The following is a 21,928-nucleotide window of genomic DNA, read 5'->3' as shown; positions in this document are numbered from 1 at the left end:
CGTACGGCAATAACGTGTCGAATGTATTTTCTCGGACGAAATAAAAAATGATAGAAGAAAATCATGAAGAGTGTCTGCACACCGGCGACACCACGTAGGTTACAGTCCCCTAATGGCCACGAACGTATCAACCTCCCCTTATCACGTTAATGGAAACCTTTATGGAGACCACTTTAGGTGATATCTCTCGAAATTGCGGCACACCGTGGAATCTTGGGTGGTTATCTGCCTGACGAGTCGCGTCTTTAGGTTCCGAGCATGGACCCCTTTTTAACTCGAGCATTCGATACGTTCGAAGGAAATCGCTATTTATTGCTTTCCACCCGCTAATTCGCTGACACTTATCTAATTACGGCGTTAAGTAGAGAAAACGTGTTTTGGCTCCGTTAGCCCGTATCGTATATTAAAAAGAGATAGATAAACTAGATAATTATATTGTTAATCGTTAATGTATTTTGAAAGAGGAATTCTATTCAAATTTGTTACGATATGTAACAGGGAAATTCGTATGTTTAAGTGTACTGTCACAACGATGATAGAATAAAGGATGTACGCTCGCACTTCTTCGCTTCTTTCTCCAAAATCTTGCTCGCTCTTTCATCTTCGCAAGAGACAACTTGAACTTTACCAAACCACATCTTGATTGCAACTCACTGACAAGCAAGATATTTCATTCGTACGTTAGCCAACGATCTTTCTACGAGCCGTTCTCCGAAATACAAAGCATCTTGAAAGTCGAAGGCGCGTCGACGCGTACAATGTTGAAGTTCGGTCGTATATCACGAGAAGAGGATCACGCGTGTGGTCCAGAAAAGTGTGCACCGGTAATAACTAGGGACGTAATAAAAGTAAACGGGAAAGGTCTTCTTGCCAAGACGAAGCAGGCACACGGCGATGTGGGTCAAGCATCGATATCGCCAGGAATCAAGAGGAATCTCGTTGTTACACGCGCCGGTGCACCTACACGCGCGTTCCCAAAAGCAGCGTAAATATTTCCTAGCGGAGCTCGTGCTAGAACGAGGCGGGATTTAAAGAGTTTCCTTCTGCTCGAGTGGGAAGAACGGTACTTTCCAGGTACTTCGAGTAAAAGGAACCCTTCGACCGATCGAGCAGCCACCCACGCGGTCGTAAAACCTGGCGCAACTTTACTTTCTACTTTTCTAGGCGGCCTCAATGATGTACACGCGACCAGGAAGAGTTCTCCATTAGGATTCAATCTGAAAGGTATCGTAACGCGGTGTACGCGTGTCTTCGTACTGGTTCGTGCTAGTTGAACGGTACGATCGATGTTCCCAGGCTAATATTTGACGTTCGTAATGGTTCTAATGCGTCTTGTACGAATATAGTCGAAAGATTAAAAATGTTTAAGGACGAGACATTTTCTGAGAAAAGTATTTTCTAATCTTTCGGTTATGAATACTTTAAAAAGGTCAAGTAACGTAACTTTGGGAGAGTTAGAGAATATTTCATTTTCATGGAACGATGAAAGCACTTTGTATAAATTATGTTTCGTATCGTCTATTTCAATTCTACTGTTACGATTCTGTAAACATATTTTCTGCGCACATATTTGCAACTTTTACATCGCTAAATTTTATTCGAACGTTATCGGTTTTGTGTCTATAATTTATTTAAACGAATTTACTTTTCACTACAAATGTCAAAAATTTAAAACATGAAAAAACATAGCTATAGCTAGTAACTAATATCAAATTAGTTACACATTTATACAAATTACTTTCGTACCATCGCAGTCAGTATTACGTTAATTGACATTTAAATCTCGTTAAAATTAGTATATATATATATATATATAAAATAACTTTTTTATACCAATAATATGAAAATCGCAAAAGGTTTAGACGATGTTTGGGAAAAGGACAACTCACTTTTTCCTTTGACAAATTCGGAGCTGAGATCCGCTGACACATTGTAGCTACCGGCGATCACTAGAAGAAAAGTCACGCCGAGGAATTTGCAGGTCGACAGCGTTCGTGGCCCGTGTCGGTATTCAAACATGATGAGCTTTCATGCCCTTTACGAACCCATGGACCTTGCCAAGGTGATCTCGACAATGATTCCCACTTCTTCGTGCTCTCTTCGACTGTCACGAACAAGGAGAATATCGGAAGAGTCTCGAAGAAGCGTTTCCGCTGCTGCCATCGCTGTCTCTTCACCGCGTTACTTGCATGGTTTGTGTCACGGGACCGTTTCACGTCTGTAATACGAATAATTCACCATTAGAGTTTTCGAAATTCTATATCCTATTCAGAAAAATTCACGGGATTATCATATCCCGAATTTCTGGTTTCTTTATTTAAGAATATAATAACTTTTTAATGTTTGGTACCGTATCAAGTTTAGTGTTTTTGGTAGAAATTTAGCCAGATATCGTAGTTTTACTATTTTTAGTACGTTTATTCAAAGCTACAATCACGCGTTGTCACACGAGAGCGAAAAGTCTTTTCATTTGGCTCTTTGCTAAAATGTTTGTCCACCCTTCGTTGGAGAAATGATAGAAAAATGATAATAATAGAATATTTATAGTATCAACTGTAGCGGCACAAGAGTCATAGGACAATGCGAATCACGTTGTTTTGCCTCGGAGGATTAACACCGTTATGATATACAAAATGTAATAATAAACAAACTCCGGACAAAACTATACAGCCGCTATGCGCAATCGTCAACCGAAGTCGAATTTAAACTTTTCAGAACTCCCCCGACCAGTATAAATAAACAAACACGATCGTAAAGACAATGAGTTAGTTATTATAGAGCGTTCTTATATCGAACGAACGTACGCACTACCTTGTATACGCATATCAAGCAACACTTAGCGAACGACGACTAACTCTGTACTGCGAACAGCTTTAAATATATTGACTACACTAAGTATCAACTCGTCTCATCGCTATATAACCAACACGTTTAATCGTCCTCCACACAGCGATTTTTATCTTGAACCTAAACACATCTTTACATATTTGACTAAAACTTAGAGTCGTTAGGTAATATTTAAATGAATTAAGCTCAAGACACTCGAACGAATCGGCACATTTGTTCTCACGAACAAATTTAACACATAAAGTGGTATTGTCCGACGCGACATATTCGCGTGATTTTTCCCGAGAGTATTCAGCTTCCCAGGACACCGTATGATCAGCATCGATTCCCATACTCGGGCAGCGTACCTCGATTTGGAAATAGAGCACACCGATCGCGAAAAAACGTCTATTCGCCTTTTACGCCGGCAATTGTTTTGTCGTCGCCTCGGCCAAAGGGCTCGCCTTCTTTCCCTTCCGCGCCAAAGGTCTCGTGGATTGTTTCGAACAGATCGAAAGAAGAAGAAGAAGAAGAAGAAGAAGAAACGAGAACGTGACGAAGAGGAACAAGGACGAAGAACAGAGGACAAGGAGAGCAGAAGACGAGAGAAAAGAGAGACAATGCAACGAACAGCAGGTGTCTGCTCTTCCCTCGCCCTTTTCTCTCCCTTTATTTCTCTCTTTCTTCATCTTCCTCCTGGCCGTGACACGATCTTATCCCGGAGGCCCTCTCACGGCTCCTTCTTTGTTCTTTCGCACTCCCCGCAGAGTGGCGAACACGGGTTGCCTTATTCGGCCGTGACGGCCAACGATCAACTTAAACAAATGACGTCGACTAGGGTTTCGTCGAGTCCTCCCTTCCAAGTAGCAGCCTGATTACCACCAGTCTCGTCTTGGTCACTCTCACCCCTTTCTGTCGCTCTTCTATTAATTACGATCCTCCGCTGCCCGACTACGGTTCAGTCGTTCAATCTCGAAGTCGATGAGCGGCCGTTCGATCGTGTCGATCGTGATTGTCGAGCATTCCGCGCTCTTCGTCTTCGCTTATTCCCTTGCTCTTCGTTTCTTGCACGAGCTTCTTTCTCTCGGCTCTCCCCTTTCTAACTAGTTTCCCATCTTTGTCCCTCTCGCTCATAGAAGCGACTGTCGTCGTGGTACCAGGCTGTCTGCCGGTGAGAAAGACGTGGGACGTCTTCGAAGCTGAGGGCTCGAGACACGTTTGGTTAAACTAGCGTGAATATTTAAATTTATCAGTGTCATCCGGGAGCCAACTGAAAATCCTGGTTCAGGATCTAGATCGTTGTGCTACCTATTCGTATTGGCATTCTTGATAAGTACGCGACAGTTAGACGATCCTCTGACAGCGCAGTATGATAAGCAGATTACAGATGGAAATTAGTAATATGAGTGTGACTAAAAGAGGAAGAGCTAACTAAGCACAAACTTGTTCATCTACTATGTATCATAAAGAATACCGAATTTTGGACACTTTATGTATTCTTGCATATTTTGTATATTCTATGCACTCTTGCATCATTAAATCTCCCATAGGTGTAGAAAAATCTAAATACAACGTTGGAGATGTGAAATTTGCTGGACTATATTTGTGTTATACTGTGAAGGAGTTCGATCAATTTCATAGACCAAGGACGTTTACTTCTCGAATATTTGTCGTATTCAATTTTATTTCTCCTATTTCATTATACGCAACAATAGCGGTGGAAGGTTATAAATTGTTTGCAGTTACAAAGTAGAATAGCCGTTTATCGAGCAATACTCTCCTAGAAACCTTACTCATAGGCTCGTGAAAGCGGATCGTATCAATCAGACATCTGCGATCGCCTAGCTTTCAAGATCTATTAAGTCCTGCGCCAGTTTCGTCCTTACGAAACCATGTTACTCATTAACAATGTTATTCCCTCTTATTTTAAGATATTTCTCCGAAACTGTTTTTTTTTTTTTTTTATATATAAAACAAGCTTATCAGCCTTCGCATAGTACGTTACTGTGACCTCGTAGAATCATTTCGAAATAACCGCCACAGTACGTCACATCGAGAAAGGATTAAGAACTCCTGTACACGTCCATTGGATTAATACTGTAACAAGATCTGCGTGATCTTTTTTTAAAATGTTTTCTCACCACGTTCACGGCGATACTGTTCGATTTGCCAATGCGTGCTCATTTTGTCAAAAATCGTGCGAACAAATCACGAGAAACGAACCGGTTTTGTCCGTACGTTCCGGTTGACAGGGTAACTCTGGTTAATAGTCGGACACGTTATTAGCGGCTAATTGCACGTTTTGTCCCGATTGTTAATGAGTTCGAGCGCATTTTGATTGATCGTTCGTTGAACCTCGACTGTTTCGGTGCCATTATACAGCGCCACGTACCATTGTTTGCACCTCTTTCAGAAACTTTCCAACTGAATGCAGGGCTTATTGGATAGACTCGTTGGTCCCTTTTTAGGGCACCTCCTTCGTTTAGGGCTATTCAGAAACTGAAGTAGAAATCCGAGGTGTTCTTGTTCTTATTGGCCACGTCGAAAGGGTTACACTTCACGTACTATATACAAGTTGGATCGTTTCATTAGCAACGAGAGTTAGAAACTTGCTGGTGAACAAGATGCAGGATAATGCGTATTTGTAACGACGAGTTTTTTTGACTAAGTCGAGAGAAGGAAGAGAAAGTTTCGCAATTATGCTCCTAGACGATCAGTATTCTGCTGATTCATACTTGCAATTTCGGCCATGCTTCCAGTTTGCGTGTATTTTAATCTTTTAATAGCGTACAAGACATTTTACAATTACATTTTATTTATAATTATAAAACTGTTTATCAGTCAATTATCACTTCGTTATTTACGAAGAATATGATTAGATACTTTCTACTTAGATTTACTTGAAAAAATTTCTTTGAAGATTGTTGTGTATTGAAAGATTGTTAAAGTCGTTTCATACTTATGCAACGATTCAATTTATTATTTACAATTCCGGTTTGTTTATCTGCTCCTCTCTATTTGATTACAATTTCTGTATTTATATCTTCAAGTCGACTGTTTACTTTCTCCACTTGTTTATTCGTATCACCGACTTTATACATCGATTTGTTTGCTTATCGGACTATTTGTTTATATTTTCGGATCGTTTGTTTAATGTTTCAAGTTACGTTCTTCGATTGTTTGTACACAATGGCGAACACGTATAACATATGTACATAACCCAGTAACTATGCAGAAACACACCTTCGTGTATCGTTTACAAGAAAGAAGTCGTAAAGTTTCCACTCGAACATAATTAACGTTGGTTATTTGTTATCTCCTGTTGGAATAAAATTCAGCGTTGCTCCATTCGACACGTCTGATCGCCATTATCATCCGTTGACATCGACAGAATCGACCGAGCGAAATTTTTCTCGATGAAATCGAGCAAAATGCATTTGTCATTATTGTATCGACCGAATTGACACGTCGATCCTTGCCATGGTGACTAATCAACGGGGTGTGTCGCCCATGGTCTCGTTCGTTTGTCCTCAGAGTCTCGATTCCGCTGTTATATACGTTGAGCCAGGCAAATGGAAATGCACGTTGTCGTCATGGTCGTGTATCACGATATCGCGGGCCTTTCTCTTGTAATTACTCGAAAGAGAAAAAGCTTTGATATACACGTCCCGAATTTTGATATTTCTGTTCTGCGCGCGAGAAATTGCTTGGTTAACGAGGCGGTTTAACTGGTTACTGCAGAAGGTTGCGCGAAACACGCTCCTCATATCTTTCGAGATAGAAAAGAACATTAAACCTTGTTGGCTATCAAAAGCAAATATACCGTATCACGCAACGTAAATTAATGAGTTTTATAGATCAATAGTTGACAATGATCAACAAGGAGCTAAAATTAGTGACAGCCTATACAAATTGACAAAACATATTTTCATAATTTATTTCAGAATAAAATAATAACTTATTATCTTAAAATGTAATGACTCTTTTGGACTAATTATCGGTGTAGAGTGTATTAAATTACAAATATTCTAAGCGTTTTAATTCGTCGTGTCACGAAGGCAAAATAAATGAAACGTTGACGAACGTCGCAGTCTGTCAGATTCGCGATACATCGTGGTGTCGACTGTTTGCAAACTAGTGTCATCCAGTACAGTCGTTTTATTAATATCAACGAGAAGAGATTAAGAGGTGTGGTGTGGTTCGCAGACTTGCCAAAATAAAGATATCGTAAGATAAATAAACCTTGAGTTCCTGCAATATTGCACGGCGGAATTTCTCATCGAAGAAATTTACTCCTTCTCGTTCTCAGATAAACTTCAATTTCGTTTCGCAATTTCAATTCCAAACTTGTATTTTTTTTTTCTAAATATTAGGTTATTGTACGAATTCTGATTGCAGTTCTGTGATAAGAACGCTGTAGAGGTTGATATAAATCACGCTAGCACGGCTTTAAAGGAGATAAGAATCAAATGCTTTCGATTCGAACAAAAGATTAAATGGTACTGAGACCGTGAAAAATTCAACAGTTTCTTGTTTCGACGATAAATCCGAAGATTTTTATAAAGAAAGCACAATGCAAGGCATAGATGGACGTTATAAGATGGACACGATATATGTAACCACCTAATATCAGCGAGCAAATTGCAAAATCGAGTCTCCGTATCGACTCTCTCGAAAGTATGGATCAGAATCAGCGCTATTGACAAATGGATGCAAGCTGTCGCGCGTCGCTTGGCTCGATAATAAACGACGATAAGCTGGAAAGGGCGTAGGCGACGAAAATACGCTTCTGAAGGCTTGGCAGAGAAGAAGGAAGGAAGTCGTGTCTTTTACGAATAAAAACTTTGGAATTTTCTTCAAGTGGCGAACCACGGAGGGAAGAATGCCAAGAGAAGCTTAGTCGAACGCGGTGCCGCGAATGCCGGAGCAGAGTTCGCAAAATGACGACGAGAGTAAGAAAAGAAAAGAAAGGAAGGAAGACAAAAAGAAGAAGAAAAAGAGAAGGAAAGAAAGAAAAAAGGAAAGAAGAATCGAGGTAGACCAGGGTCCGGCATACGGACAACGTCGGTTGTATTTATCGACGCAAGTCGTCCACCTATGTTTCTCGAGGCTGCTCCTCGGGCCTCCGGCATCCTGCTTTATCTAAAGCCTGGACCTTGTCCCTCGTCTTTCTTCCCTCTCCTGCGAGAGGCAGCCCTGCCGAGAGCATAAAAGCGGCATCTTTTGAGGGAGAAATCGTGGCAAAAAAAGGGCTGGGGAACACGGCGAGCAACCGTGTTAACTGCGCTGCTTATGCATTCATATCCTTGTTTCGCGACAACCTGCTGATTGTTTCCACAAAACGCGACAAACCCCCTTGTACCCGTGTCCAGGCCGGTTTTTCGGTGGCCAGCCACACCGGACACGCTAGCTGCCGCCCCAGACGCGACGCAGCACCGGCAAAAAGGATCAATTTGTATGCGGGTGAAGGCTTCGACACTCGCTTTCTCTCCCTTGGTCCTCTCGATCCACTGTCCTCCACGCTGTGTAACGTCTGTACGACAATGGTTGCGGGGGCTGTACCCAGTGAACAACAGCCATCCGAGGAGTTCGCGATCGACCAGCAAACGCGATCAAAGTCACGGTATTGCGATGTTCGTCGCGTAAAATATGTCGATGTTTATAGGAATTATTTGTTAAATTAGCGTTCCGTGAATTGGAAGATGGTGCGAGTGAAGGACTATGACGGAAGTGAGAGATCGTTGAAATGGTTGAAACTTCTTGTTAAATTTTTTACAGAATGAATTTTGGGGTGGATATTGGAAGTTTTGTAACAATATAAATTTAACTTTCAGAAGATATTTCCGCTTTTGTGCTATCGTGTTATATCATATTTATTTTAAACTTTCTCTTATTCATACAAACAAAGGAATGGTAAAATTACATATTTTTGTCTCAATTATGATAAATCCTGATCTTAAAGCATCAATGTCTACTCGACATCGTACGTCTGTAAAAATTTATCGAACTTACGCCTATAATATTAACGTTTATGCGTCTGTAAAAATTCAATCAACTTGACTGTTTGTAAAAGCCTGTTTGGAAATGTTTAAAAGTGACCTTGAGTATCCAATATATCGGGCTGTTGGTTAGGTTGGTGACACGGTTACCTCGATTATCGCAAAAAATTCCGCGCACCGATTTCGTCGTCCGTGGATCGTTGTTAATGGATCGAGAGCGTGGAATCCCGAGGGTGCACCGTGACGTTTGTCGAAACGTCGAGCGGACAGGGTTTGCGGCGCCAGTCGTGGCAATAAACGAGCGTGAAGTACGGCCGAGCGATTAACATAAATTAACGTTATTTACCCGCGTGTAATATTTCTTCGTGAGCATATCGCGTGCATGATTTATCGTAACGAGGGATCGCGCAGGACACACGTCGTTGGGGGAGAGTCAGCTCTCGTGCGGAGAAAACAAAGAGAAAAGGTAGAAAAGTGCCGGATGAAATATGGCAGCAACTTCTACCGCGTTAGAATCTCTCCGTAAACTGTACGTGCCAGAGCTAACGGTACAATTCCCCTTTTTCTCTCCGCCACATTTTGCTGTCAGCCCTTTCGTCAGCATTACTTTAACATGCACTACTCGCAAGCGCGTGTTATCTATCTTTCGTAGAAGAAGTCTGATTACGGAGCTGTGATAAACGGAACAACGGGAGAAGAATCGAGTCCTACGGGGTCTTGGAATAGTCCTGGAAGAGGAGACGGCAAGAGAGAGAGAGAGAGAGAGAAGAGAGAGAGTGGCGGCAGGCCGAAACGCGACACGCGGGAACCCCACCCAGGTGTGCGACGAAATGGATTGTGCCGGTCAAAGGGAGTCGAATCGATCGTCAATCAAGCTCCGAGACTCAGCGATAATTGACCGAAGAAGAGGGAGCACGCGGGCCAGAAGAACGGTCGGAAAAAATTAAGGAGAGGCGAATAACAGACGGCGACGAAGATGATGAAGAAGAATAAAGACTCGGGCTGGGAAAAAGGGGAAGAAGAAGACAAACAGGGAGGCGGACGAGGGGAACAGTATCGTGCACGAAGAAAAAGAGGAGGAATAAACGCGGTGTAACGGTAAAGCCGAACGTGAGCGCGATTTCGATGCATTCGGACCAACGAGAGGATACGTTAAGGTATCTCGAGGATGCCCAATCTGAGATACGTTCCAAGGTACCGTCTCCACCTCCCCCGTAGCTCGACTGGCCCCATCACACAGAACCCTTTTACCTCTTTCTCTTTCTTTTCTCTACACGTCTTTCGTGGTATCTGCTCGCGAACGAGCTTTGATTTAGAACACGGCACAGTTGCCGCCGTCGGCCTGTGTTGTCCCGGCAAAAACGGCCTCTGCTTAACCAACTGAGAGCGAACCGCTGTGGTCCCAGCGCCGGTTCACTTTCCCACTGGGCCGTATATGGCTCAACATTTTATCTTCTACGGCTCTCGTAGCCAGGGATTGTATGATCAGACGCCGTAAAGGCGAACCTCGACCGGACCCACGACCCTCCCCCTTCTATCGCGATCCATCGTCAGACCGTTGGGCCATTTTCCCTTTCGATGCAAATCCCAACGGAGCAATTGCGCGTTATGCAATTTATGCTAAATCGAGATTGCCGTGACTCATGCTGCTATCGGATATTTTTCAATCGGCAGTTTAACATCCTGATAATTGCGTAGGAATTTCGATATTTGAATCTAACGCAAGCTCGTAATTTGCATAGAAACCTAGCGCGAAACGAGATTCAAATTGCGGCTGAAGGAATTATCTTTGGAAGATTTGGAAGAGGAATTTTGGTTGGTTTGCACATGCACCGTGTTAATCGATGCGGAAGAGAGAAGCTGCTTTAAAGTATGATCAAACAGTACAAATCATGTACGAATTTGTCACTGTACATTTAACACTGAATATTAGAGTACCATTGATTATTATTCAAACCTGGTATCTCAAAAAGTACCGGCAATAAGAACTTGATTAGCGTGTCTCTTCTAAACGCTTCTAATTTAAATATGCATCACGTTTAGATTAGCTGTTGAAATTAAATTGTAGAATCTAAACGGCGCTTGATTATGATCCGCTAAAGAAAACACGAAGTTTGAAATCCATGTTTTTAATGGGATTTCAATATTCGACGTCTTTCGACCAGTTTCTACTACGATTTCCGATACAAAACTCCGTCGTTTGATCTTATCGGTTTTATACATTCACGTGTTACGCAAATTGTCGGGTATAATTAGCAGCCGCAGGGATACGCGTCTATACGGAAAGCAAAGCGCGGCTCGTGGAAACGGTGAAACGTTCGTTAAATCGTCGTAAGCTTCTTATTTGCGAAATGGTCCGGTTTGCGGCTGGGTCGAGTCCGCAACTTGCTAATAATGTTCGTGACTTCGTGATGGTTTTCAGTAGATCGAGCTGGGCACGAGGTAGCCGAAGGAAAGCGACGAAAATAAAGAAAAGGAAACACTGAAAACCTTCTCGTGGATCGCCGCTCACGATCAGCCTCGTTCGTCTTGAGGAGAGGCTGCGCCGGTTGGTTCTCTCTGACCATGCAGCACGATAGAATTTCAAGGCACGAAGTGAGTTGCTCCTCGCTGTTCGACCTCTGCACCTCGTGCAGCTCCAGATCGTGACTTTGCCCGTTCACGGCGAAGCAACGCCGTGGCCTTTCGTGTTGCACGTATCTGCCACCGCGAATCTCCCCGAGAACCGGTCAATCTCGCTGGAAGACTTTCGAATTTCCAAGAATCACCGCTCGCGAAACCGACCCGGCACCTTCGACCGCCAGTTTCGATCCTGTTCCCAATGTGCCATAATAGCTGATCGACACGCGAAGCTTCGTTCGTAAACGACGTTTCGGAAGCTTTGACGAATTCTCTCTAAGCCTCGATTAAGGAATCCACTCGTGATTGGAGATTAAATTACTGTACTGTAAAAATCAATTGTCTTCTTTTATTCGATGCTACATCGTTGACTGTTATCGTTAATTACTCTCAGAGTCTGAATTTTTATTTTATTATCGCGATCTAATGATCGGAGTATCTAGTTGCAAGAATTTAGGTACTTTGTCTTCTGTTGTTCGAAGCAATTTTGTGTATTGTCTTATCAAGGAATAAGATATAAAGAAAGAAGAAGAATACACGCGTAGTATTTCATTTTCAGCGATATTAATTAACGGTATAAGAAGAATGTTCTGTACATAACAGTAAGTCATGTAAATACCACAGAGTGAAGCTTAATAATTCGGGATGATCCGTGAAGAATCACGAAGGGACAGCAGATCGAGGGCCGGTAATTAGTCAAATGAGCAAACGTTCTGACCACCTGTAGGGAAGAACTCGTAGCCCGAAATTATTGCCCGACTCGTGAAGTAGCACGTGATAAAGCAACGTAATGATAATAATTATTGTTATTTCGTCGCACGTGAGGTATATAAACTGCCTTCCTCTTCGTAACAGATTTTTATCAAGACATGCTAATTACTACACGTTCGCGCGTATGCGTACGATTGTCATCTTTGCAATTTTGACGAGCCAGTAATTTCGTCATTACCAGTCATTAAGTATCTTCTGAATTTTAAACAATAAGCGACGCGTTTTCATTATGAGACATTTATTACGACACGAATCAGTTTGCGTTTAAATGTGAACAAGGAAATTTAGGCAAAGGGTAGATATTTAATTTGTCTTTTTAGCTTGAATCTTTGTATTAAATCGAATTTACGTTATTTATATGGAACTGTTACGAGCGTACAGTTCGTTTTGGCACAATATGGAATATTTTACTGATAACAATTTACGATAAATTTGATGTTCGTTGTGATCTTGTACAGAGGTTCTTATCAACGGGGAATGCAAACACTTCAAAATGTCAACATTTGATATTTGGGCCTTGGCTGCAAAAATTATCGAGAGTAATAACTTGACGAAACTCGAAAGAAAAATTCCGAATTCGTTACATCGTGACGTATTTGTTTTGCGATAATTTTATATATCAATGCGGCAGTTATTATTCAACAAATGTTTGACCGACAGAAATAACCACATAATAATTCTTTGGAAAATTAAATTATAAAAAGAACAATACTAAATTCTCTCGAATAGCTTCCAGAAATCAACTCTTCCTTTTTCTTAATCGATTCTAAATCTCGTTAAATTCCGTAATAAATTGAATATGTTGTTAATATTTTCGAGAATGCAGTATAGTTGGCAACAAATTATTAAGAACGTAGCGATGGCATCAGCAACGTCGAAATGCCATCTGGACTTCGTGAAAGATCGATCAACGTGTGGTTTGCGCTGCAGGTAAGATTATACGCGGAACCAATCAGTGGTTTTGCCTTTCCGGGTGCATCTTACGTTTGACATTTTCAAATAGAATGCAAATTGATGGTTATATCGGAAAATATATGTAGAGCCATAAGAGGATTATAGTTTTACCTCTATTCAATTTTGAAAAATAAAGGATGGTGTTTAGAATTAAGAGAGATATCCGTGAGAAGATCTCTTCGTATGATTTTTACGCTGGCTAGTGTAAATATGTATCTCGACGGCGGATTTTTACGTCGACGTGTGAATCAGTTGACTTTGAGATAACTTTCAGACGGTCCTAAAATGCGTTCACGTTAGTCACAGTTTGTCCTCCTGCTTGCGAATTGTTTGGCAGGAGTCAGAGAAATTTGCAATGTCACCTCTGCGCGTAATCCAAGTATTTTAGTACACACAACTGTATTTATTTGTGTAACTGTAGATACACAACTACATTTTTCCCTACGCTAGCTCATTATACAATTATATGTTGAATAAATATTTAAATATCAAATTCTTCCAAATACGTAATATCCATAAATACCTCCACAAAAGAATTTCACATGATCATGAACATAAAAGATATAACCTAGCAAACACGAAGATGGCACCCCGCTGGGGGTAGCCACCCCATGCTATATTTTATTTTTATTTTTTTTCCCCCAATAAATAAGATATAATACTTTACCAAATGTCCTTCAGGACAAATTGTAAAAAAACCAAAATAAACTATTAAAAAAAACATGATCATGAACCGTTTTTCTCTACGCTTTAATCAAACAATTTCACTGGGGTCAAATTTCTCAATTTTCTCTTCCTAGAAAAAATATGTTAAGATGGAAACATCTTCAAATTTTTTTTTATAGTTTATTTTGGTTTTTACAATTTGTCCTGAAGGACACTTAGTAAAGTGTTATATCTCATTGGTAATAAAAAAATAAAATAAAAATAAATATAGCATGTGGGTGGCTACCCCCAGCGGGGTGCCAACTTCGTGTTTTCTAAGTTACATCTTTTATGATACATCTTCAAATGGATATAAAATCAATGTATTGCTCCAATTGTTTTCAACCGTTCTTCGCGATTCGTATCATGGATTACGTAGCATCGACGAAAAGAAAAAAGAGGAGGAAAGATCGTGAAGATAGAGGGGACTTCGATTCGTTGCATTGTGCCACGTCGAAGATGCCGGCGTGACTTTAACGCCGGCAGCGATCCTGAAAATCCTTATCCTGCGATCTAACCGCGCGAACCTTCGTTGAGTTGAAAGTGCCGCCAGTACCATTTTTCGAAGTTTACTTACGGCGTACAGTGGCACAAAGGCATTGCCAGCATGCTCGATCTTCGCGAATACTTAAAGAAGCACGTACGAGTACTTAAAATTACGATCGAAAGTCGAAGGTTTAATGTGGACGAGTATCGTGCAGTTTTTAATTAAAATATTTTTTATTTCGAAGGGAGATTGTGTTTTCTGACCGAAATATTTTTAATTTCTACGAAAGAGCAATTATCTTCGAAGTTCGTTCGAAAATGGTTGTTTACGAAATGAAAAATATTGTTGGAAATTGTTATTTTATATTTGAAAATGTTATATAACTGCTGTCCTGCGTAAAGATTACAGGAATATCTCTACAATAATTTGCTAACGAAATATGAATGTATACATAATTCATTAATCAATTCACCGCTTGAAGCGATTCGACGAATAAAATCGAGATGTAAATTCCTTTGTTTGATTGGATTTTTCGTATAACCCGATTGACATTTCAACATGGTATATCGCGAGTGGTAGAAAGATCATATCAAAAACTTTCATTCTTTTTTTCGATTGGTTGTCAAAATTACGAGTAAAAATTTATGTATAAAATCGTCTACCTGAATTCTGAATTTTAAAATATTGAAATTAGTTTACACGGTTTATATACCTATACAATGAATCGTTTGAAATGTGTACTTGGTATTAACGTCCCTCGTCGGATACCATCCAGTAAGATTCCATAAGAATAATTATTCCCTATTGTAATATCTTTGCAGGTTTTCAAACATATTCGAATGTTCTTAAGTACAATAATACAAATTTTCATATGTCCACGAAAAAATATTTACACTCGATATATGATTATAATTAAAATTTTCAATAAGATTTTCTATTTCCTCTTATATCTCTTTGTTTAAACGTCGTCTTCATTATCCTAACTTCTAATAAATTATGTTCAAAGATACTGTGACACTGAAACAAGATGTCAAACATATGTGCAAAAGGCAGAAATCGGATGTTTGTTTATTGAAGATGCCACCGCTTTTGCTATCGCGAACCAGAAAGATCAGCGACTTCAGGAACTTGCACTGTCCACAAACAAGGAATGGAACGGTGTCGACGCAACAACGCGGCAAAAAGATTTCGCTGGGGGCAGTTTCTTCGGAAATATGTATTCGAAAACCACTATTCTCGAGGTCTCAAGTGAAGAGGCCATCCAGTGGTTGTAAACTACGCAACGTTCGGGAACACATCGAGAAACGGATAGATTTGACGAAAAAGGCAAATCATTTGGATGTTTCGAGAGAAATTAAAGGACCGATTCAGAAAGAACCTCGTCCGTACGCGCAGATGATAGCCAGCTACAACGATACAATGTATGGTTCGAGTAGTTCAGAGATACTGAGGGACAATCTGAGTTCGGTTATGATCAATGGGATCCATAGAAGTCCGTTTAGCACCGCATCCTTAGTCTCTTTAAAGTGGAATAAAAAACGTAAAGAAACTAGGAATACGAACATCTCAGACGTTGGTTTAAATACCTTCAGCCAAGACGCTAAATTCAGTAACGCATCCTGTGCGACGCGTTTTCATTTTCGATACGATGACAGGAGTCGAGACGTCACGGCAGGACACAGCAACGAGCTTCACAAATCTCTGTCGTACGCGTCAATGATAGAAAAATACAGCAACGCGATGAATCTTGGCGTTGATAACTACGGTGGTACTCAAATATCTAAACGTAATATGTCCACGAAGCTCAATCAAGTTCCCATGGTTGTAAGGAGCGACGAGGAGGCAAATAAGAAACCAAGCCTGATTGCATCGAACAACGCAAGTGAAAACGTTAGTGGAAGTGAAACCTTAACCGAAGTCGAGAAAAACGAGGCGAAAACGCGGGAGCGAAACAATTGGTTAATGAAAATGGACGAAATAATAAAGGATCTGCAACGAATCACCGAGAAGGCGGATTCGAGCAGCAAATGGATGTTGCAGTCGGTGCAGGAGCGTGCCTATTGGTTGGACAGGGTGATGATCGCGCACAAAAAGAAGATCAAAGACAGAAAGGAGATGCTGGAAAAAGTGTCGGTTAACACTACCGCGACCGAACTCGCAAATTTTGACGCGATACCTAACACGACAGTACAGGATAACGAATATATATCGAACGATGAAACTCAAAGTACCGTGCAAGCATCGTGGAATCATGGTCCTCTAAAACCACCTGGTTCGAAACCACCGGGTTCAAAACCACCTAGTTCAAAACCTCCTGCTTCAAAACCTCCTGCTTCAAAACCACCCGCTACAAGATCATCTTCGCAAACTGTAACTACCGATAAATCTTCGAGTTCCACGATAGACTACATGAAACGAGAACCTGTGAATACCTCGCGAATCACGCCGACGAATTCGGTGAAGGAGCCACAAATTGAGCTCAGGATGACTCCTTCGCAAAATGAGTCTGTGGTATCCATCAACGTGGATGAGACGGCGACAAAAACGGCCGGTAGCAACAAAGAGCATCTCTCGGTTGTGATCTCCTCAAAGAGAAACAGAACTGACAAGATCGAGACGAGTAATACGAATGTACGTACTGATTTCGGTTCCATGCAGATATCCATTAGCGAGAGTACAATACCAGTGAAGCAGATCGAATTTTCAATAAACGGGAAGCCAGTATCGGAGTTGAAGAGCATCGTTGCCAGAGCGGATAAATTGGATGTCGTCAGTTCAGTGGACAAAGTGGAGATCAGGATTCCTTCGAAGGGTCAAAACGTGGCAGCAGCCGAGCACTCGAGGAACATCACGACATCGACCAGCTCGAAACCTGTGTTGAACCTGCAGATTGCTGCGAAATTTAACGAGCCACGGTTTCAACAACCTAGAAACGCGGAGATGAAGACGGATCCTCCTCGTATGTCACCTCCAACCTCACCTGTAACGCCTACGCCGCCCACACCTTCAGCGCCTCCTGTAAAACCTCACAGACCACAGAATCTTTTCAGCCAGGACATCCCAAAAAGTGGAATAACGACGAGCAAAGCAAAGGAAGGCGATCTAGCGACGAAAGGTGAGCCAACGATGACAACAACGTACATGGACGTCTCCGATGTTAAAACGTGTGAAAACGTCGCGTCACAAATCGAAAACACTTTATCTGAGAGCGGTATTCACGCTTCCACGCGCAAGGAAGAAACAATTCCGAACACCATGGACGGTGTTTCCTCGAACGCGGATCCTAATAAGACCATCTTTCAGAATAGCACGAACGTACCATCAAATCCGAACGTACCATCGAATGATCGCCCTCAGCAGCCAACGATGAACGAAGAAGAAGGAATATCTAAAAATCGAACACCTTCGAACGTGATTCCCTGGTGGTCCTCCGAGGATTCTTTCAAGAAGATCAGGAAGAAGGGTAACACTCCAAAGAATGTATCAAAATACGATCGTACGTCTGCTGTAACTGCGACGGGAGGGAACGCAAAAGCGACTGCAAGAAAAGAAGACAAATCAAGTATCGACGTTTTACCAACTCAGCAACGTAATTCCATCGAGTCTGCAAAACCTGATCTGCAGAAGGTTGATAATCAGAGGGATATCGTAACGAGGAAAGCAGTGACTAAACAGACAAACGAGCCTGATCCGATGATTAACTACGTTCGCGTGGAAAGTTTGCCGAGATGGGTGCCTATCAAACGTACTCCCGAAGTAAAAACAAGACCTAAAAACACGAGTAGGGTAGTAAAGAGAGCGAGATATCGCGTTAAAACTACGATTCAATCTAGAAAAAGCGCGAAAAAGGAATTTGACACTCCGATAGTTCCTACGGTTCGCTGTTCGCCAAAAATCGTTAAACACGATTCCGAGTTTCCACAAAGCGTCAACGTAGAGAAGAAACGCGAAACAAAGGCATCGAAATGGAAGACAGATCCGAAATATGTGAAGCCTGTAGTCATCGAGCGCGTTGATACTCAAATTGGGAGAGCAAATGTACAGAGTTCAAACACAGTATACAAAAAGGAGGAATTAGGAGGAAGTGCTAACAGATCTGCTGATGTTTCAGTGAAGGAGGAAAAGCGGAGCGGAACAGACGGAACAGGAGGAAAGAATTTATCGACTAAAGCGACCAACGAGGACCTACGAATTAAGGAGATTCTGAAGTCTATGAAACCGATCGAGAAGAAAAAGGACGGTACGTTGATCGATTACGGTGTGATCATACCATCGAGGAGCCCATCGAGAAACGTCAGACAGATTCCAAGAATTTTAAACAAAACCTCTGTTAATATCATTTCGAAAGAAACTATGCAGAATCAAGAGAAAATCGTTGAACCAGAGAAGGTTTCTTCCACGAAGAAGAAGACGCTGATGGAACCGAAGAACTTGGTGGAACAGTCGAAAATTGTGGAACCAGAGAAGATATCTTCCGTGAAGAAAGGAGCGAATGATATTGCAAACGCTGAGATAAAATACGCGGCGAATAAAACGGACAAATCCGAATTGAAGTTTCAAGATGAGAAGACGAAAAAGGAAAAGAAATTTTTATTTGACGTAAAGAAAGACGATTTTAACGCACGAAAAGATGCTACTTCGACGATCAAAGAGTTTAAAACTAGTACTTCTAATATAAATCAAGCTGAAAATGTTTTTAACAGAAATAAACAATCCCACCAGCTGATTTCATCAGTATCAGAGAAATCTCCTTCGAAAGAAACTGTTTCTAACCGATCTTTCGAAACTCCAGCAGAAAAAGTCAACGATACGAAATCATCATTGTTAGATAGATCAAAGAACGTGTTTCCTGGAAGCTCCGTTACATCAGGCGAAACGCAAGCTTCTGAGAAGAAAGAATCAAAAGATACTTTAAAATCAGTAGAGCAGAAGAAAGCGCCATTAGAAGGAACGACCGCTGCTCCTTCTAAGATCTCGGATAAAACAACGAGCAAGGTCGATACTCCTCCACTAATGGGGACCATCAGCTTCCCTGGTTCACAAAAATCAAGCGCCAAGACAGTGAAAAGCGATATTGCACCCTTAAGGGAAGCCGCTGCTGATTTAAAAAAAGAAATCGAAAAAAATACGGATAAAACTGGCATTGCGCCATTAAAAGGCACTATACATCTTCGATCTTTGAACAATCAGGACAATTTGCTGAAGCTAGCTAACACTGACAAAGAGAAAGTAAATTCGGAATTGACGAACCAAAAAGATAAGTTCGTGAAACTGAACGTGACGAAGAAGCCTTCGAAAGGAGGAGGAGGTAGTACAGGATCGAGTAGTCCTACGACGATTCTTACAGGACCTGCTGGTTTATCGATGCAGTCGGAACATACAGAATCACCCATTGCGTTGAAACAAAAGCAGGACCAAAAGGCCGATATTAAGAAAAAAGATAATGGGAGTTCTACTAATCAGAAACCTGGTAGCACGTACATGTTGTTCGTGGACAGGCCTGAGAAAAATATACTATACTCGTCATGGTTACAACGTTTCAGGAACAACTTTGACGATGATAAAACAGTTTAGAGTTTGAAGATTTTATCGTCGTTAAAAAGCTTCCAAATTATTTGAGGAATTTATCGCAGAATTTTATTTTAGTTTAAAAGAAAACATGACCCTATTTGATGCAGTGTACGTTTTTTCGTATGTCTTTTAGCTTTTGTACTTTATTGTGTTTTTTAATGCAACATTATTTTGTTATCATAATATGTTAATATATCTTTAATATAAAACACTGTCTACGATTTAAAACATCTTTATTCGTTATTACGTTGAGCCTGCTGCAGTCCTTCAATTATTTTCGAGTCAATGATGCTCTTCTAACGTTAAAGAATATCACGAATTCGGGGAAAAATATGGAAAAATTACTATCGAGTGCATGATTTCTGATTTGAACTTTGTGCTACAGATTTCCTTAGAATATCGACTCTTAGAAGTATCGTCAAAGGAGTGGGAGTTAAGCCAACGTGACTAAAATATCACTCTGGTATATCTTTTTGTTTTAAAAATTGATATAGTCAAACGAACTGAATTAATTATTTTAATATTATCGAATATGTCGTTTAATATTAGCGAGAAAGATAGAAAAGCATCCTTCGCACGTATTACGAAATTTATACGAGGCGAAACGAGCCTTTAGGGGTTAAAATAAAAGTGTGCTGAAATACAAGATTGAAATGTAAATGTTCAGGGATCGCAATAGAGTTAAAATATTCCAAAAGAATCCAATCTCTCCCCATGCACAAAAAATATCGGACACCCATGAAGTGGACGGCCAATTTAATCTTAATTAATCGACTCTCAAAAAACGCGACCTTTTTTACATGAACCGTTAGCGTACGATCGAAAGCATCTCGAAGAAATGTAGCGAGGTAACATGGTTGCTTTCTATCCTCGATCGATCACCTCGACTCAGCTCGTACGTCGTTCACGCTCCAGGAACACATGCACACCGGTCCATCCACGTGCAATTTATCTGAGTACATATACATATACTCGTGTAATCGTGCTCTCTTGGATGGTTACAGGGGTAACGGAGAGTGACATGGCATGAGTTTTCAATGTTGCTTGCGCAAGAGTAATCGGCCAGGCTGTCCATGAGCATTTTACAAGAGGGCAAGAGAGAAACAGAGCCATGAGAGCGCGGAGTCCGCAGGATTGGGTAATTAAAATTCTCATTAAAGCCAGCGGCGGCATCTTGAAACGCAACGCGGACAATGGGGACTGGATCGAGGCCGCGGGCCCCTGAGGGTAAAATGGGCCCGGAGAAACGTGGTGAGAGGAGTGGGGGAAGGGAAGAATCGAGAAGAGGCAAGCTGGTGAGAGGCAGAATGGAACGGAGCTAACAGGCCATGAAGAAAGAGGAAACCCGTGCCGAAGTCTCGTTTACAATCGAGGTATCTCGAGGAGCCGAAACGCGGAGCAGCCCCGCGTATCGGGCTTGTTCTTCTGCGCCTCATAAAATACCTGATGCGTTCGGACATGCTTGTGATACGCTGTTTCGGGTCTCTGATGTTTCTTAACTGGTATGTTTAGATTTTAACACTTGGGACTTATCTACTGTACATTAACTCACCGATAGATATAGCATGTATATGTTTTTCTATATGGAGATCACAGAAAAGAGAAACACGGCAGGATACATCTTTCGTGTTTTACAGTTAAAGAAATCAAATGCTAAACGTCGTAGATTGAAAACTTCGTGAAAGATTTGAAACCACAGGGTATGTCATTTGCATTTAGAAATTCTTCTCCCCTCAAATAACCCTATACATTTTCCTCACCTTATTTACGAATATACAAAGATCTATATTTAGAATTCAATCTATAACTGTAAAACCTTCCAAAACTTCCATAAATATTCCCATGGAATTATTCCACCCTACAGCACGAACGTTCGCGGCGAAACACTGCAATCACTCTGAAAACAACGGTGTAAGTACGTACGTACGTTGTTTCGGTCGCGTTTGATTAAAGCAGCGCATGTTACCGTGCCATTTCAATACGGCAGTTGGAGCAA

At 41.2% G+C, this 21,928-nt stretch overlaps 1 protein-coding gene across 6 annotated transcripts in view; it reads right to left on the bottom strand.

Moving 5' to 3' along the window:
* Positions 1 to 21,928, bottom strand: part of LOC132910452 (epidermal growth factor receptor) — a 179,712-nt gene that overhangs the window by 30,416 nt on the left and 127,368 nt on the right. For 3 of the 6 annotated variants that reach the window (XM_060966173.1, XM_060966164.1, XM_060966155.1), the window contains one exon: positions 1,890 to 2,218. The exons of 2 other annotated variants lie outside the window; for them this stretch is intronic. In XM_060966173.1, coding sequence (XP_060822156.1) covers positions 1,890 to 2,019 — 130 coding nt within the window. In that variant the 5' untranslated portion in view covers positions 2,020 to 2,218. Of the gene's footprint in view, positions 1 to 1,889; positions 2,219 to 2,415; positions 2,473 to 21,928 lie in introns of those variants that run through there. One more of the 6 variants, XM_060966181.1, reaches the window with a different exon arrangement.

The sequence above is a fragment of the Bombus pascuorum genome, chromosome 1 (genome assembly GCF_905332965.1).
Source record: "Bombus pascuorum chromosome 1, iyBomPasc1.1, whole genome shotgun sequence".
NCBI classification, from domain to species: Eukaryota; Metazoa; Arthropoda; class Insecta; order Hymenoptera; family Apidae; genus Bombus; species Bombus pascuorum.
Note: the sequence above shows the minus strand (reverse complement) of the source record. Positions and strands in the feature narration are given on the sequence as shown.